Source organism: Arachis ipaensis, chromosome B9 (assembly GCF_059453495.1).
Source record: "Arachis ipaensis isolate K30076 ecotype BB chromosome B9, ASM5945349v1, whole genome shotgun sequence".
In the NCBI taxonomy this organism is placed as follows: Eukaryota; Viridiplantae; Streptophyta; class Magnoliopsida; order Fabales; family Fabaceae; genus Arachis; species Arachis ipaensis.
In genome coordinates this window covers 2,810,637-2,825,780 of record NC_142444.1, presented here as the reverse complement: position 1 = coordinate 2,825,780, position 15,144 = coordinate 2,810,637, and the positions used below count along the sequence as shown (strand labels likewise).

The window sequence follows — 15,144 nt, the reverse complement described above, 5'->3', positions numbered from 1 at the left end:
TATATTTAAGGCTATTTGCGAAAATAATACTATTAACAAAGTTAACAAATAATACACCTAAAAGTGAATTAGTTGTTTCTAACACAAATTAGAAATTAACATTTTTATTTAAATAAAAAGTTTTAATTTATATAGTATTCTGAAAGATTAAAAATTAATTTATTATTATTATTGTTGTTAGAGACTATTTTATCTAAAATAAAAATTTAATTGCATATTAATAGAATAAAAATCGACAACTAAGAATACATTTAGTTTACATTTTTATATTTTGTTTTTATTTTTAGTATTTTTTATTTTTTAAATTTTATAAAAAAATTAAAAATAATAAAAAAAATTATTTTTATTTTTTAAAATGCGAACGAAACGTAGTATAATTTGTTTAAAGTTATTGTATACAATGTTCGCCATGTGATTTTAATCGTCAACAATAAAAGACAAAAATTGCATATGTGAAAGAAATGATATATGCTTTCAACTATATTAATTAAGTGTTGGATTGCCATAGATTCCATATTAGATTGGAATAAAATTAAAAAAAATACAATTCTGTGATTTTTTTATTTTAATTAGCAATTGACATTTTTTACATAATTTTTTTTCGGTTATTGTTTACCCCTTTTTTTATTTTGGTTTTGCCATGAAATTTGTACAATAATACACAGGTTTTAACAATATACAATTTAGGAAGCGTTTCAGTTTCAGGTGAGGTATTGTACTATGTTAAAAGTTCAGTATGTCTTCAGATATAATATAAAATGGTAAATTATATGGTAAAGATATAAGTTTATAGATTTTTTTTTATATAATAAAAGAGAAATTAAAAATATTATTAGGACCTATATTTTGAATATTAATAAAATAATAAAAAATAACTATAAAAAAATTTATATTCTCTCTATATAACCTCAATCTATATAGTAGAATGTCTCAAATAAAATATATGAAAGGATGAAAATATGAAAGAGATCAGAGGAATATTTTGAAGATGTGGACCATTAATCTGTTGGTAAATTTTATAGTGCTTTTGATTGTGTGTTTAAATTACTTAACTTGTTTTTATAAATAAAAAATTAAATATATAAAATAAAAATTAAATCTTTAAAATTTATTAAATATTATTTTTTACCTTTTTTAGTAACTTAAACATCATGTTTTAGGCACCATAACATTCACCTAACCTGTTTTTCCATTGTGAAGTTCGTAAGTATGGAAGAAGTCCATAATGTAGACCGGCTTATGTCATGTGTCTTGTAGTTGGCAAACTTGGCTTACAATGAAATGGTGAGCCAAGTCTGACGTTGATGGACCTTTTATCAAATGTTTGGCCCTTATGATTGAGACTAGCCGAGTATTTTATTCCAAGAATAAAAGTTACTTTTGTTGACTTGGTCGGTGATATAACATTTATTTGGATGTAATTAAATTGTTAAAAAAATATATTGTTTAATAATTTTTTAAATATATTTAATAAAATTTTAACAATAAAAATAAAAATATTTTTTAATTATAACTTATAATTTTTAAAAATTACTTAAAAATGATATTTTAACTTTAATATTATAAATAAATAAAAAAATTTATATTATCGTATCAAACATAATTATTAGATAATAAAATATTTTTGCACAAACTATTTAAACATGAAATTTTTTACCTTTTAAAAAAAATCACTGAATTTTTTTTTTCTAAAAACTCACAAAAAAGAAAATCCATAATTTTGTCCATTTAGGCCAATTATTCCCGATCATATTAGAGGGTGGCTACACTTTAAGGGCGTGATGAGGGCAGCAATGGTAGGGCCACTAAGGATTTTATTTTGATTTATTATCTTATATTATATTAGAAAAATATAGGTAACAAATAAGATTTTTGAATAATGTGTAAACAATGTGAATTAATAGAGTTAAAAGAATAAATTTAATTAATAATATTAAATTAAAATGTAGAATATTTTTATTTTATTAGTAATTATTTATATTGTTCAAAATTTTCATTGTTCCTAACACTCTCCTATTATATTTTATGCATGAAATTGAAAGCTAGCACTAACTACTAATTAAATATGGGGCCCTCTTGTTTATAAATAGATTACTTTCTGAAACTCAACACTCAACACTCCCAACACTCTTCTTTCTTCTCATGCCTCTTCAATCTTCTTTCTCCTCCTCTTCCACTTATTCTTTTTTCCCCTCTTTCTTGTTGTTCTTCTTCTCTTCAATCATGAAAGCCAAGCTTGATCTCCACCCTTGAGACCTCAACGCCTTTAGAACTCTCCAAAGAGACCTTGGTCTCAATGCACTTTTAGTCAACGGTAAGGCTTCCATCGATGCTGTGTTCTGCGACACCGCCACAGCCACCTACGTCCTCCAAGAATCTCAATCGAACCCTCTCTTCCGCCATTTTACACCTCACTCAGCTTAAAGAACTCTCTTTATCTCATAACCACCTCGTTGACCGCATCCCAAACTCCATAGTCAACCTCAAGAAGCTCGAAATCCTCGATCTCCGTGGCAACGGCTTCTCCGGCGAAGTCCCGCCTCACCTTTTTTCGCTTGCAAGGCTCCGACTCCTCGATGTCTCCTCCAACAAACTCTCCGGCAACCTCAACTTCCTCAAGTATTTTCCGAACCTGGAAAAGCTAAACGTCGCCGACAACCACTTTGTTGGTCGTGTCCCGGTTTCCATTCGCTCGTTTCGGAACCTCAGACACTTCAACTTCTCCGGCAATAGTTTCCTCGAAGGCTCAACGCCGATTGCCAAGAGTTACAATGAAGTCGAAGACTTCCAGTCTGTTGTCCCAAGACGCTTCATCTTCGCTGAGGACTTGACGGTGAGAGTAACGGCGGCAGCATAACCACTCTTGCGCCATCTCCGAGATCAAACAAAAGGAGGAGGAGGAGGAGCTATTTTCCTAGTTTTTGATATTGTTAGTTGAGAGTTGTAACTGTAACTGACTTTGTTTGATCGGTGTGATGTAGGGCGAAGCTGGATTCATCGGCGGAGCACGGTGTCAGAAAGTTCTCCGATTTCACGCCGGAGGAGTTCAAGAGGCATTACCTTGGGTTGAAGCTGTTAGTCCAGTCAAGAACCAGGTGCGTACGTATTATTATTATTACTGTTGTTATTATTAAAATTTTATCTGAATTTTTTAGTTTATTGATAAAGTTTATTTGAAGTGTATATAAATGTATTTTTCATATTATAAAGTGTAAAAATATTTTCTTTCATAAATAGTAATACAATAGATTAATTTTATATATTATTATGAATATAAAAATGAATACAAACCTAAAAAAAATATAAAGAATCAACTATTAAATAATTAATATTAATCTTTTTAATTTTTATTTTTAAAGAATTTAGAATTAAAATTTATATCAATCATAGAGTCACATATCTTTTTAGCATATTTTTTTCATGATTTATTAAGGAAAAAAGATTGTTACCAATAGAATAGAAGAGAGTTCAATGTAATAACATCATTGTGGAATGTTGTTGGAAGAGTTTTTACGCTCACCATAATATTGGATGTTGTTAAAGTTATTGTTGTCCAATTTTTAAATAACTTAAAAATTAAAGATCAAATAAAGAAGGGAGGTTGAATTCACCTGTTAAGTAATACGACTTGTCAAGATCATTACTTTAAATGGGATAAATTTCACAGGGAACTCCCTTCTATCGGCAACAATTTTTTTTTTCCAATGGATCATGAAGAAAGTATGCCAAAAGAATATGTGACTCCACGCTTGAATTTGAACAAAGTACTCTTGTCCTTCTCATCACAGCAAAGAATCTTGGAATTGCACATGGTTGTACATAGTAATAAACAAAGTAAAAGGATTTGAATGTGGTATTGATAAGAAAAGGAAACGGCCATATTGATTGAACAATAAGATATTATGTTGTCTTGTTTTAGAGTTTTGGGGATGGTCTTATATATCGTGCAGTTGTTTAAGGTACCATTTTATAATTGCCTCATTCTTTTTTTTTTTATTGGTTTTATTTATTGATGGTGTGTATGTAGGTGAGGTTTGGGCTAAACTTGCAAGTTTGGGGGGTCAAGCTAATCATCTCTGCAAGGAATGAAGCTAAACTGGAGTGAGTAAAGACAAAACTGAAAGGTACGATGGATTCATCTTACTTTTATGTGCAAATATTGATATAGGCTAATGGCTTGAGTTATTATTAATTATTAAGTTATTTGAATATCACTACGGAACCATGCACCGGAAGAAATCAAGAGTTTGCCTCATCTTTATTGATTTGTCCATGTTTAGAATGTACATGTTTCATCTTTATTGATTTAATTCATGATTAACCTAATAAAGAATATAGTCACACTATAGCCATCCATCTTACAAGTTCAAAGTTCTAGTAAAACATATGTAGAAAACGTTTATATTATTATTATTATTATTATTATTATTATTATTATTATTATTATTTAGTAAATATTTTATAAATTTAAAATGAGGTTTATTTATTTTAACCAATCTATAATTTTATTTTTATTATTATATTATTGTTGATTTTTTAAAATATTATTAAAACTTGTTATGTCATGGTTGGTTATTTAAAATTTGATATCAAGACTTGTTGTAACACCATACTACATAGAGCTTTACGCTTAAGTCGTAGAATAGAGGTAGTGCGATGTTACGGACCTCTAATCAGAAAATACATACGTATAATAGTGGAAAAGTATAATATACTGAACTTTGAAAAACGGATAAAGCAAAATCGCAAAATAAAAAACGCAACACTCAGAAAACGGAATTACTTGCGGGCTAAGAACCTAAATATCTTAGATATGAATAAGCGAAAGAGTGGATAAATAGCCAAGAATACAGCATAACTAGCCCCTGACTCAGTCTGCGAAGCCAAGGCTGTCCGAAGAATATTTACATACATATACAAGTATCCCAAAATACCCAAAATACAGAAATAAAACCTTAACTCTCCTTTAACCTCTATGAGGGACAAAATAATCAAGTTTCTTAGAGAGAAAGTTAAGTACATATATACACAAACTGATAATCAAAAGAACCCATGGACTACTCCGCTTCAGGGATCCAGACACCTAGTGAGGTGCCTCTCGACCTGCATTTGAAACAACAACATAGTATGGGGTGAGAACCGGAGGTTCTCACCATGGTAAAGGTGCCACGCATATAATATATAAGGTCTTGAGAATGCCAGGGGCAATCCTATAATGCCATCATACAGTTATAAAACTTAAACTCTAAGCAGAAGGCATAAATAGGGGTAGGTAACCTAAAGAGTTCTAAACTTACTTACTCTAAACCTAACATTAACACCAAACCGGTCCACCATTCCTCCGCTCCTCCATCACCATTGGTTTAGCAGAGACAAACAATCAAACAATTTCACGCACAAGTAGAAAACAGATAGTGCAAGTAGAAATATAACAGTTAGCATGATATATATTCAGTTAGGCAATTCCAAGTGATGCATAGCAGACAAAATAAACAAAATGCATATGATGAATGTCTATCCTACTGGTCATGAGCTCACGTGTCGGTTACTTTACTAGAACCCGACACATCTGGTAGCTAACCCAGACATTAGTCTCTAGGTTGCGCATCTCCAAGAGGATCATAAACGAAGGAGAGCGCCTTTCCACCTTCTCCTGGAGGTTTCACGAAGAAGAGTGCCTTTCCACATCGAAGGAGTGTGCCTTTCCACCTTACAACCAGAGAAGAATGTGGGAGAAACAATACAAAGGAGAGTGCCTTTCCACCTTCCCCACATCTACATCACGACAAGAGAGGGAACTTCCGTCCTCAACTTGCCATATCGACCATTTTAGCCACACACAGTCAAAGTTCATAAAAATCAAGTTTCGTTCAAAACCTCAAACCTTCCTTTTCTATAAAATTCAACTCACCATACCTACTTCTTGTCCCAATTAATCAGCACCAATACACATACATAGCATCTCAATACAAGTCCACCACCTATTCAACAAATCACAAACTCTTCAAACTTTATTTTTCATCAAATCACATACTAAGTTCTCACCTCCATCAACATTAACATCATCATTATACTAGCATACATATGTACATATTTAACCCACATTATCAATTGCTCAACTACAACCAAGCACCAAGAAAACATCATAAATTCACCATGACCATATTCCTCAACACATGCTTAACATCAAGTTATCAATCAACATTATAAAGATTAATCATTCAACATATTCAACCACTTCAACTTATTATCCTATAGTTCTCTAGCCTAAGTTTTCCTAGAGCATTACATATTAAATGCGCGAAACCTAAATCATACTTTGGCTGATTCCGGCATTGGTCCAAGACAACCCTTAAGTCATACACACAACTCCACAATTCACAAAACCACCAAGACCTTGACGCCAATCCTTCACCAAGCCTTCAAATGTCCACAATTCAATCCCAAAACTTGTATACACACACCTAGTTTACACCTATTATGCATATATGATTCAAAATTCAGAATTCACATACTCAAAACCAAGAATTTGGCCAAGGCAAGAAATTTCACCGTACGCCGGACCAAGAGAGCCAAAACCAACAAGCTCCACAAGCTAATTTGAACCTAAAGAATCAAAGTTAACAAATTATCAACTTGTGCACACATAATTTTCGAAAATTGAAAGGAAGGAGAGGCTGGAGTGTTAGAGTAACTTACAAAAGAAATTGTTCTGATAGAATTGTAGAGCTCGACGCGGTGAACGTGTAGCCGCAAACGATGCGGCGATTGGAGTTCGGATGAAGAAGTTATAGTGGATAGAAGGTGGTGTTAGGTTTATGTCTTCTTCCCTTTCACCATGGGTGCTGCTTCAGCGTGTTTGCTGAGTGAAGGGAAGAAGAGTGCCCTTCTTTAATTACTTGGGCTGACTAGTTGGGCCTTGGGTCCATTTTGGGCCCGGTTCAATTGGTTCGGCTTGTTCGATCCAATCTTGGAGTCAAATTTTTTGAAATTGGTGTCAAAATTCTCGTTTTAATGAACTCTATTATAATTTAATATAATATTCATATTTTTAATTTTTTTATTAAAAATTAATTTATTGACTAATTATTCGCTAATTTTCTAGGGTTTACACTTGTTATGTATATTTTTTTAATTTATAAAACCACAAATTTAATCTTGTCTATACCGCTTGATATTAGATTGAATTGAATCAGATTGTCTATAAAAAAGTATTTAATCCAAATTGCACTGTAAGTAAAATTAATGTTTAAATCAGATGAATTTTTGACACAAAACTGATCTAAATCGCATCGCAAATAACCCTAAATAAAATATAATATATTTTTTAGTAATTATTAAATAATTTTAAAAAATATTTTGCATTTCTATTTTATAATTTAATTCTTTAGGAATTAGAATAAATTATTTGTTATAGAATTAATGCTTTTATATATAAACAAAATGTTTAAAGTTTCATTGCTAGATGTGATAAGATTGAATAGTTACATTTTTTTATGAAACAAGTTCACACAATAAATCTGTAACATCAATAAACAGAGCAATTTCATCATGATATAAATGTCACCAAAAAAATGAAATATATATATATATATTATATACTAATTACTTCAAATACGAAAAACTTGAATTTATATATATATAAGTTTAAGTTTTTTATGTTCAAGGCGTTTAGCCAATTGCACCCTGTGTCGTTTTTTTTGTGAGATTTATGTTATAATGAAATTGTTCTGTTTCTTGATATTACAGATTTATTGTGTGAACTTGTTTCATAAAAAAATACAACTATTCAATCTTATCACATCTAGTAATGAAACTTTAAACATTTTGTTTATATATAAAAGCATTAATTGCATAACAAATAATTTATTCTAATTTCTAAAGAATTCAATTATAAAATAGAAATGCAAAATATATTTTAAAATTATTTAACAATTACTAAAAAATATAAAGAACTTTTTGGACAAGCTATATAAGAAACTCACAATAAAAAAAAACATAATTTCAACCAAGAAGACTTTAGTCTAATCTATATTATCTTGAAGGTTTTTTTTTTTTTAATTTTTTTTTTGGAGTTGTTTGTGAATTATAATTTTAGGAAAAAGAAATAGAAACAAAATATTATTTTGTAATTCAATATACTTTTTAACTTTTTTATGGAATCTTTATACCTTTACATATATATTCCTTTTTCTTAAACTAAATTGATGTACTTATAATATTTTAAGTGTCATTTTTAACTATTTATTATTTCATTATAAATATATATAAAATTCTATATGAGTTAAAAAAAAATGAAACATATTTTTTATAAGGGTGTGAATATCTTTCTATTCTAAACGCATTTTAATGAGAAAATATAAGAATTTTGTTATTATCTCTACTATTAAAAACAAAACTATGAGGCTTTATACCAAAACAGATAATCAAGTGATCAATGACTAGTCAATTAAATAGATGAAATAACGTTTAATAAGCTAAGTTAGATAATCGAGTCCAAGTGTCCAACCCATTATTTTGAACTCGTTTTGCCATCCCTTAGTGGCTGCTTAAAATATATATATATATGGTGAACTGTGTTCATAACAAGATGCACTATAAACTGTTCAATCTTATTGTAGCTAGTATTGAAACATTAGACATTTTATTGATAAAAGCATTCTATATCATAAATAATCTATTCTGATTCTTAACAATTTAAATTGTAAAATAGAGATGTTCAAATGTATTTTGAATTATTCAACAATATTAGAGTTATTTGCAAATTTTTTTTTATGAAAAGAAATAAAAATGAACAAAAATTTTTAAGCAAATAAACTAATATACATATAATTTTTGGGTAAAACACATAGATAAAATAAATGCAGTTCAATATTACACGAGATGGGTATAAGGAAAGCTCAACTCCCTTTAACACATATCCCCTCATACTAATAGCATTCAAATTTAAAAGGATGAGCTTCTTAGTTTTTTTTTTTTTGCTGATAGTAGGGGCAAAGGCCCATCTTAGGTATAATCTTAATACTCTCCTCTTTTAATATTTACAAGGATATAGTTAATAAATAATTAACTTAAAAGTAATAATGTCAGTAAGTAATCTGTATAAATAGAATTTTTAAAATTCGATTATATATTACAAAAGTAATAAATTGAATCAAGTTAATTTGATTTATTATTGTTCCATGTAATAAATCGAATCCAGTTAATTCGATTTACATAGTATAAGTGTAAATCGAATTAGATAGATTTAATTTACATATATTGAATCTGAATTCGGACATGCATGTACCATTCTTCATTTAGGATAATTGTGTAATATTGGACTACATTTATTTTATCTATGTGTTTTATTCTATAAATTAACTTAAAAGTAGTAAATGTCAATAATTTATATTAGTACTAAATCAAATCAGCTAAATTAATTCGATTTATATGTATATGCTACAGAAGTAGTAAATCGAATAAACTATATTCGATTTACTATTCATATAGCACATATAGTAAATCGAATCCAATTGATTCGATTTATATTGAAAAATCATAAATCAAATTTAGTTGATTCGATTTACATAGAGTTATTTTAGGACATACATGTAACTCATTTCATTTTAAGACATTGGTATAATATTGATCTCCATTTAGTTTGTTTGTGTGATTTACCCTTTTATTATCTATTTTACAAGTTCAATATCAGTTCTAATAAAGCATAATTAGAGTAAACTAATAGTATTATATTATATTTAGGGTTATTTGCGATGCGATTTAGATCAGTTTTGTGTCAAAAATTCATCTGATTTAAACACTAATTTTACTTGCAGTGCAATTTGGATTAAATACTTTTTTATAGACAATCTGATTCAATTCAATCTAATATTAAGCGGTTTAGACAAGATTAAATTTATGGTTTTATAAATTAAAAAATATGCATAACAAGTCTCGACATCAAATTTTAAATAACCAACAATGACATAACAAGTTTTAATAATATTTTTAAAAATCAACAATAATATAATAATAAAAATAAAATTATAAATCGATTAAAATAAATAAATCTCATTTTAAATTCATAAAATATTCACTAAAAAATAATAATAATAATAATAATAATAATAATAATAATAATAATAATAATATAAACGTCTTTTACATATGTTTTACTAAAACTTTGAACTTGTAAAATGGATGGCTATAGTGTGACTGTGTTCCTTATTAGGTTAGTCATGGATTAAATCAATAAACATGAAATATCCACATTCTAGGCATGGACAAATCAATGAAGATGAGGCAAACTCTTGATTTCTTCATGTGCATGGTTCCCTGGTGATATTCAAATAACATGTTGGTGCGTGGGCACAACTCTCATTTTATATTTTTTGTGCATACACATGGATAAAATGTGTAGGCACGACTCTGTTACCACACTACTTTACTTTTTTTTTTTTTTTCTCCATTTCTTCGCTTCTTTTCTTTTTTCTTCTCTTCTTTTTCTTTAATTATCATCTATCACTATCATTCACCATTCACTATACCTCCTTTTAGTTAGTTAGTTAGTTAGTTAGTGTTTAGCTAGTAAGTTAATTAGTTTAATTTTCTATTTTAATAGATTAGGTTATTAACATAGGTTAGATTTTTTAGTGATAAGTGTTGGATTATTGATATTGTTGTTGCTAAATATTGTTAGATATCTTCATTGAGATCATACTTAACTACTTGGTTGAATTTTGAATGTTGGATATTTAATTTGTATATACCAAATACTTATGACATTGTCTTCATGAATTTTGTTGGATTTCTAAATTGCATGGTAGCTAGCCACTATATAATTTGAATTCACTATTTGTTACTTGGCAATTGTATGTAGTTGATGTATTTTTTTTTTTTGTTAGGTGATGCTTCCTATGATCTATTTTTATTTGAGTCATCTAGTTGATGCATTGACATTAAGAAATTGTGAAATTGGATCGTAAGCCTATTTAGTGACATTTTTTGAGATTTTTAAGTTTTGTGGTCTAATCTTGCCATGTTTTTCACTTCATGTCATTTAGGTGTTGCAAACAAACTTTCCTCTATCATCCATTTCACAATTTCTTGATTTTTGTTTGAATACTTTTATGCTCCTTTATTACTTATTTATTTATCTTAATCTACAAGTTTCTTTTTTAAAAGTATTTCAAGCACACTAAAATGAGTGAAGTGCATGTTTCTTTGTGTAATTGTGACATAGCTTTCTATGCTATTGTGTGTTCTAAACTGCCCGCAACTTAGAATTTACACACTTGTTTTTTTCATGTCACAAACTAATTCACTCACTTTATTTTAGTGATTCTTACCTCATTCTAACAATTTATACTTCCTTGTTTTTGCATTTACTCATCTTACTATCTTATTTTCCATCTTTCATGGATGAGTCACCATAAGAAAAAAGGGAAGCGGGAGAAAGACGCAGCAGCCGGTTGATCTACCAGCTGAAGATGGCAATCCAAATAGTCGCCATACTCCCTTGCTCATCTTTGGATGCACCGAGGATGGTGCAAACCTTTAAGTGTAGGGAGGTCACCACCGATCGGCAATCTTGGGTGACAAATTCTAATCCCAAACACTTGCACATTTTATTTTTTTTCTTAGTCTGTATATATTTTAGAGATGTAATTGCATTTTTTTTAATTTATTGTATTTCTTTCCACATATATAATAAGCTTAGTTAAAATAATGAAATTTTTCAAGAAAAATATTCTTAATAAGGCATTGATATCTTAATTGATTTGAGTTGATATTTGTTGCATTGAAATTTGCTTGAAATATATTGTGGAACATATTTTTGAACTAAGAACACATAAGCATGTGAGTTTTGAGCCTAATTATGTGGTTACATCATATTAACCACTATTTTTATTCTTTTGTGTGTTATTCTCTTTTTATGATTGTAATCTTTGATTTGTTTGATTCTTTATTTCCATTGTTTGATGTATATATGCATTTGTATGATTGAGGCCATAATTTCATTTAGCCCACTTGTTCCAAATAGCCTACCCTTTTATCTTCCTTTGTTAACCAACTTTGAGCCTATTTTAATCCTCTTTTGTTCTTAATTTTAGCACATTACTAGTCTTAAAGCGAAAAATAATAAATGTCCCTTATTTGGATCTTTGATTAGCTTAGGCTAGTGAGAGTGTTTATCATCTAAGTGTGAAAAAGTTGAGAACTTTGGTTGAGGTAAAAGCGAATTTTTATACTTTTGTTAAAAATTTTGGGAATTGGATATATACTCATGCATTAAATGTTTAAACCATATGCATTGATACTTTTGTATATACTCTAGTTTGAAAAAAAAAAGTAACAAAAAAAAGAAGAAAAGAAAAAGAAAAAAAAAGAGAAAAAAAAGTAAGTAATAAAAAGGGGGACAAAATATCCCGAAGTAAAGTAATAATAACAATGCATGTGAGTTGTGATTAAAAAGAGAATGCATGAGTATGTGAAAAAGTGAATAATGGGTAGGTGAGAGAGCTTAAGTTAGTCAAAGATTCAAATTTCAAGCTCACTTGACCATATGCATCCTTACCTTGACCGTAGCCCCATTACAACCATGAAAAGTCCTCATGATATTTGTATACATACATTGAATTATTGTTGATTGTTAGATGAAAAACAAATCTTAGAAAGCATGATTAGAGGAGAATTGAGTGAATCAACCTTAAACACTTGAGCGATTAGAGTGCATATACACATCCGGTGAGGGGTTCGATTGCTCAAATTCTATGTTTCCACTTATTATTACTGCTTATTTAGCAAGTTTGTAAATTCTTTTCAATAACTCTAATCAATTATGAATTTGACTTGGTTAAGATTGCTTTTAGCCAATATGTTCATATATGCTTTCTTGGAAATTGATTTATTTTGACTGAGTAGTTGCATTCATTTAGATAGATTGCATATAGGTAGTTTCCTTGTTTTGAATAAATGTAGTTCCCCTTCTTATCTTTCTTTAACATAGCATGAGAACATGCTATTGTTTAAGTGTGGGGATGTGATGAATCCACATTTCATGATATTTATTTGCTCTATTTGGGTGAATTTCATTAACTTTTCTTGTATTTATCTATTGAAATAGCATAGTTTCATGATTTCTTTCTAAATTGTGCTTGAAAGTAAAAACATACTTTTTAGGTCTTTTAATTGCTAAATTTTATTCACTTTAATCCCATTTGATGCTTTGATGTGTTTGCTAAGTGATTTCAGGTTTCCAAGACAAGTATGGATTGAAGAAGTGAGAAAAGAGCATGTAAAAGAGAAGAAAACCATGAAGAAATGGAGTTTGGAAGTTTCAGCATCCGTGTGTGCGCACAGTAATGCGTACATACGCACAAGTGTGAGCTCATGGCGACGCGTACGCGTGACCCAAGCGTACGCGTGAGGGTGAATTTTGCCAGATGACGCGTACCCGTGACCCTTGTCACGTGAGCTCATTAATTGCAATTCGCTAGGGACGAATTCTGGGCCTCCAAAACCCAGTCCAACTCATTTCTGAAGTTATTTTAAGACAAAGTGAAGAAGGATGAAGGGGAGAGTAATTAGGGTAGTTTGGTATCATGTTGCAGGTCATTTTCTAGAGAGAGAAGTTCCCCCTTCTCTCTAGAAATTAGTGTTATTAGTTTAATTTTTCTATTTAATTCTTATTTTCATCTATTTTTTTTTTATATTTCTTTGTTCTATTGTCTCAATCTTCTTAGTTTATTTTGTTAATTTTTAATTTTGGTTACTTTTCATGTTGATGAACCCTTGTTAATTTCTATTTCATTTAATGCACTTTATGTTTTCATGTTATTATTGCTCTCTTTAATTGTTGGTTATTAATTTTTTGCATTTGGTAGCTTTAGAATTTATTTTTATTGCAATTTAATATGATTTTATATTCATGCACACTAAATGTTTGATAAAATTTTTGGCTTAGTTTTAATGTAGTTTTTCTCCCACTCTTGGCTTGAAATTGAGGACTTTGGTGACCTTGAGTCATTGATATCCATTCTTGATTGATATATTAGGGTAGTTAATTGATTTGGTTTCCACTAACTCTAGTCTTTCACTAAGCTAATTAGTGAGTAGACTAGGACTTGTGGATTGAGATCAATTATGTCTATTTGACTTATCCTCAATGTTAGGATTGACCAAGTAGGATTAACTCTTCATAATCATCATATGATTGTGGTCAATGACTAGGATAGGTAACCTTGACTCTCACTCCTTGCCAAGAGGTTTTTTAGCACTTAAATTTCCTTTCCTAGTTAAATTTGTTTTGAATCGTGACAATTCTTGATTTAAACTTTGATGTTGGTTGATTGTTGGTTTGAAATTATACTTACAATACCACTTCTATTTTAAGAAAAATTCCAAACCCACTCTTGACCATCATCAATACCCATTAGACCAATACTTCCACCTTCATAAATGATATCAATGATCCTTCAAACCTTCAGAAACATTTAACTCAAATAATAAGCAAATAATAAGAGTGGTCACGATAATATATATGATGTCAACTAAAACAAAAAAAAGAACTAATAATAATAATAATAATATATTACATATAAATATGTAATAAATTTATAATAAATATGGACTAAAATCAAAATAATAAGTTAGTCTATTTAATTAATTATAATATATATATATATATATATATATAAAATGATTGTGTCACTAATTTTAAAAAAAAAATATTTTTATTTTTGATTGAGTAATAAATTGTATATAAATATTTTTAAAATAAAAAATATTTTGACAATTTGTGCTCCTTTTTAAAATCATTAAATCATATAAATAATTACCAAAAAGACAATTTATGAGCCCATTTAGCCGTTTGAATGAAAGTAATTATAAAGATAATTGTGATTTAAAATTGTTTACTAATCATCAGTAATTATCATCTAACATTTTTTAAATGAGGATTATTTCGTTAGTGGAAATTTATGTGCTTTAAAAGCTAAATTAATATTTTTTATTGTTCACAAACTCATAAGTTTGATAACTTTTTTTAACTTATTTGTGTCATATTTAATTTATTTCAACTCCTTCTATTTTTATCTCTTATTTAATTGTGTCATATTTGATTTATTTCATTTGTCTTGTTTTAATATTGCAAAAACTTAT

General features: G+C 28.9%; 1 protein-coding gene and 1 long non-coding RNA gene across 2 annotated transcripts; both read left to right on the top strand.

The window, feature by feature from the left end:
- Positions 1-2,111: 2,111 nt before the first annotated feature.
- On the top strand, positions 2,112-4,124 carry LOC107616691 (uncharacterized). The gene is made up of 3 exons (XM_016318634.3): positions 2,112-2,833; positions 2,982-3,095; positions 4,028-4,124. The coding sequence occupies exons 1-3, from the start codon at positions 2,330-2,332 to the stop codon at positions 4,103-4,105; spliced, it is 696 nt and encodes a 231-aa protein (XP_016174120.1). The 5' UTR covers positions 2,112-2,329; the 3' UTR covers positions 4,106-4,124.
- Positions 4,125-8,054: 3,930 nt separating this feature from the next.
- LOC107619556 (uncharacterized) lies at positions 8,055-13,821 on the top strand. Its single transcript, XR_001615691.3, has 2 exons — positions 8,055-11,576; positions 13,237-13,821. It is a non-coding gene; the product is annotated as an uncharacterized LOC107619556 (long non-coding RNA).
- The last annotated feature ends 1,323 nt before the right edge of the window (positions 13,822-15,144 follow it).

Bases quoted from the DNA above. Each gene is read 5' to 3' on its own strand.
- LOC107616691 (XM_016318634.3), top strand. From the start codon at position 2,330: ATGCTGTGTTCTGCGACACCGCCACAGCCACCTACGTCCTCCAAGAAT. The intron at 2,834-2,981 runs GTGAGAGTAACG...GGTGTGATGTAG, and splicing joins TCTTCGCTGAGGACTTGACG to GGCGAAGCTGGATTCATCGG. The intron at 3,096-4,027 runs GTGCGTACGTAT...GTGTGTATGTAG, and splicing joins TTAGTCCAGTCAAGAACCAG to GTGAGGTTTGGGCTAAACTT.